General features: G+C 42.5%; 1 protein-coding gene across 1 annotated transcript; it reads right to left on the bottom strand.

Annotated features, from left to right (window-relative positions):
- LOC112250813 (vimentin-type intermediate filament-associated coiled-coil protein) lies at window positions 1-2,300 on the bottom strand. The gene is made up of 2 exons (XM_024421267.2): window positions 1,592-2,300; window positions 1-1,437 (listed from the first exon to the last, which is right to left on the bottom strand). The coding sequence occupies exons 1-2, from the start codon at window positions 1,780-1,782 to the stop codon at window positions 1,092-1,094; spliced, it is 537 nt and encodes a 178-aa protein (XP_024277035.1). The 5' UTR covers window positions 1,783-2,300; the 3' UTR covers window positions 1-1,091.
- Window positions 2,301-4,083: the final 1,783 nt, after the last annotated feature.

The raw sequence follows: 4,083 nt of genomic DNA, 5'->3' as shown, positions 1-4,083 counted from the left end.
TATTGTATAAATAAATAATTTATTAATGTAGCAGAATGGTCTGTTGCTAAAAAAAAAAACTTCCTCATTGAATCAAAATAACACTTCTCAAAAAATATTTTCTTAAATGAACAGAGCAACACACATTGACATTTCAAGAGGAACAGTTTAAGCTGCACAATCATGCAGTTGTACTGAAAGACACAGCAGACATAACACAATACTTTTAGCCACCTGATGATTTAAGCCAAAACAATATATAATATTGCTTATATAATGACTAAGCAAAACAGTACAGTATTATTATGAGCACAAGGCATGATTTCCCCTGCTTTTGACCCTACTGGAATGTCACATCTATGTAGCATCTTATGTAATGCAAGAGTGAGTGTACTGTAAGAGTGACGCAAACTTCAATGTTGCATAGACTTTGCTTCTCTAAAGCAAATATTGACGCCAACAAGAGGCGAACGTATGTCTTAGATTAACCATTAAATGTCATGCTTACATGGGATACATGTAGAGTAAGTACACTCCCCGAAAATAACCTCAAGCACTTTAAGTTTAATTGTCACTTTAAAAAAAAACTTTGTCAAGTGCAGAATGACTGAAGCGTGTATACTATATAGTCAAATGCATGGGATGCAGTAGAACCTAGCCTTGCATGTGCGACAGATGTACTTTCTGAACTCTGACCTTCTCAACACTTTTTGACCTTTGAACACTTTGAGCTGAACATAAGAGGTAATTTTTACACCATTTCCAAATATTACAGTACAAAAATACACCAGTTAAAACAACAGAAACTGATGTCAAATGGACACCTGGTTATTGTCTGGTTAAGATGTGGAATCAAGGCAGATTAGTTTCCCTTTATTTGGTTAAACCAAAGGCTTCATAATGTGTCAAGCAGTTCCCCCATGTGACATCATGTTAACTTGTAAGTTATCTGCAGAGTATAAAGAACTACTTAGAGCAGAAATGTTCTATTTGAGATTTTTTAAATTCAATAACAACATGCAGATGTTTTGAAATTGACTCATGCCTCTACTTCAAGTACCACCCTCTTCTAGAACCTCTTCACTAACCTAACTCTTCTCAGGGGCCTTGTACTATACAGTTGTTCCAAACACTATCTCATCCAGCTCCTGGTCATCCTCACTGAGAGAGAAGTCTTTGTGGTTAGAGATGCGGTTGGGACTGCAGTTTGACTCCCCGTCTGTGAGGGATGTTTTGACAGTGGGTTCACCCATCCCCACCACTGGCCCAAGTCTTTCTGCCTCAGCCATATGGAACAGCATACTGTCTAGTAAAGGCCTGCTCTTACAGATGTTGTCCAGGAGCTGGCAGCGATGTTGCAACTGGCCTATCATAGCATCCTTCTCCTTGATCATGTTCTGAAACCTCTGGATGGTGTCCTCTGACTTGCACAGCTTCTCGTGGAGGTAGTAAATCTCTCTAGAAAAAAGTTAGATAAAAAGAGAAATCGATGATAAACTCAGCACATTTTTCTGCAGTCTCAGCCACACAATGCACATATGAAACAACAATAATTGACAAATGAAAGGGGAGCTTTGGCAATGCCTGAAGAGACAACACCTCCATCACTTACTTATTCTTGGCCTCGGTGATCTCCTGGGTAGCAGCCCTCAGTTGCTCGTCCTTCCTGATGAGACTCTCTGCTTGCTCCCTCACGGTGTTCTCTGCTGCCTCGAGCCGCTGCTCCAGTTCTGCTACCCGCCTGTGCACCGCGGCCAGGTGTGCGTTCGCCTCTCGAATTTGTACCGGTGACGGCGAGGACATGTCACATGAGGAATATGACACGACCTAAAAGTAAATGTACACTAGCTCACCGTAGAAGACTGATCGTGACTATTGACTCATTGCTCGTGAACAAGCATTTCACCGGAGGGCTGGTGTTTACTCTTCCTGTCATGGCTGCACTTTCTTCAGCGTTTAGTATAGGTCCTCCTAGTTCGGTAAACAACTGTACAATTGCACCAAAAAACATTGTTCCGTGTCCAGAAAAAAACTGCTTGATGATGCTATGCTAGAAACCGAAACAGCAAGCTAACTAGTTAACCAGTTAGTTCCGATACCCCATCCTACGATATATCTAATATCTGAAACCCATGAGAAACGTAACAATAGATATAATTCCATGTAATAATTACGAACAACATGACTCGTGCAATCTAATAGTTCGTTGTCTGCACTGTTTTGATATAAAAGGCTGGATAAATACAATGAACTTCGCAACAGTTTTGTAACCTGTGGCTTAAACTTCGCCCCGGAAAGAGTCACTGGTTATTTTGTCTTCTTCTTTTAAGTTTTATGGCAGACTACACATCTTGGTGTATTGCCGCCATCTACTGTACGGGATATTGAAACAAAAAACAAAAAAATACAACAACAAAAAAATCTAACAACCATCGCAGTCACATCCCTACACAGGCTCAGGTACCTGTAAGGACAGAGCATTCATTGACAGGATTCCTTGTAATGCCTCTGCAGAAAAATCCTTGAGCCCCCCTTAAAACGCTAAACCCACACACAATGATGCCTATTTTCTCATATTTCCTCTCCATTTGCACTGTGCAATTGATAACCAAAGTAAATAAATGCTACAAAGCCCACCTTCTTAACATGCAACATGTCAGGATCCCTCTGTTGACAATGAATATCATTTTCTGCCTCTACTCCTACAACCATTACTTCTTCAACTTCACACCTTTCTCCCACTGTTCTCAACAACTCTGAATTATTCTTGCCACCTCTGTCTCCTTCACCCTAACAGCACACTTCTGAAACGGGTGCATGTTCGCAACCACAACTGCAGCATTTAAACTCAGCTGGCATATTTTTACATTTGAAATTTTAGTCATATAGCATACACTCTTATCCGAAGCGACTTACAGTTAGTGCATTCATCTTAAGATAGCTAGTTGGGACAACCACATATCACATCACAGGCATAGAAAGTACATTTTTCCTCAATAACGTAGCTATCAGTAAAGTTAGAGGTAGAAGGGGGATGTTTTCAGATGTTTTGTTTTCGGAAGATGGGCAGGGACTCTGCTGTCCCAGCTTCAGGGGTAGGCTGGTTCCACATTTGGGGTGCCAGGACAGGGAAGAGCTTGTACTGGGCTGAGTGGGAGCTGCCCTCCCGTAGGGGTGGGAGGGCCAAGAGACCTGAGGTAGCAGAACGGAGTGCTCGGTCTGGGGTGTAGGGTTTGAGCATAGCCTGAAGGTAGGGAGGGACAGTTCCTCTTGCTGTTCCGTAGGTAAGCATCAATGCCTTGTAGTGGATACGAGCTTCAACTGGAAGCCAGTGGAGTGTGGGGAAAAGTGGGGTGACATGAGAGAATTTGGGAAGGTTGAAAACCAGGCGAGCTACTGCGTTCTGGATAAGTTGCCGGGGTTTTGTGGAACAAGCGAGGAGCTCAGCCAACAGCGAGTTGCAGTAGTCCAGACGGGAGAGGACAAGTGCCTGGAGGAGCATTTAATACTCCTCCCATCTACATACACCTGCCATGACCAAATAATTTACATTTCTCACACTGTATGGGTTTGTGCGTACACGTAAGAAGGAAGAGAATGGATGGAATGGGCTTCCGCACTCCATCTACCATGCGGGGCAGTCATTGTGCACCAAGCACTTGATATAATTCTATACATATATCCTTTGCACATTTACTTCTAGCGCAACCCCACAGATAACACCCTTGACAGGCACCCTGCTTTGAAGATCCACACAGGACACATTCCAACTCACCATCTTCTTGAGGCACAGAGCACGCTCCTTCTGTTCCAACACACAAAAAAAACAAATAAGGCCACCCTTTTGTTATTCTCATCGACGCCACCTCATCCAACACATCCATGATTTTAAGAGACTTCAAACAGAGGTAGGTCTCCCAGGTAACATCAATCGGAAACCCTTATTCCAACCAAAAAAAGAATCCGAATTAGGTTTGGATTTACTAGTTTCCACTATCACTTTAATTATCTTATTTCCTTTCCAATTCTTCTCACTCTCGCCTCCACTTGACACACCATCTGATTCAAACAGAACATCCGCTTCCGCCATTTCAGCATCTTCAA

Source organism: Oncorhynchus tshawytscha, linkage group LG05 (genome assembly GCF_018296145.1).
Source record: "Oncorhynchus tshawytscha isolate Ot180627B linkage group LG05, Otsh_v2.0, whole genome shotgun sequence".
Taxonomy (NCBI): domain Eukaryota; kingdom Metazoa; phylum Chordata; class Actinopteri; order Salmoniformes; family Salmonidae; genus Oncorhynchus; species Oncorhynchus tshawytscha.
The sequence above is the reverse complement of the archived record's forward strand: the minus strand, read 5'-3'. Positions and strand labels throughout refer to the sequence as shown.

Coding starts and splice junctions, on each gene's coding strand:
- LOC112250813 (XM_024421267.2), bottom strand. CDS start 1,782: ATGTCCTCGCCGTCACCGGTACAAATTCGAGAGGCGAACGCACACCTG. Junction 1,438..1,591: donor ATCACCGAGGCCAAGAATAA/GTAAGTGATGGA, acceptor ACTTTTTTCTAG/AGAGATTTACTACCTCCACG.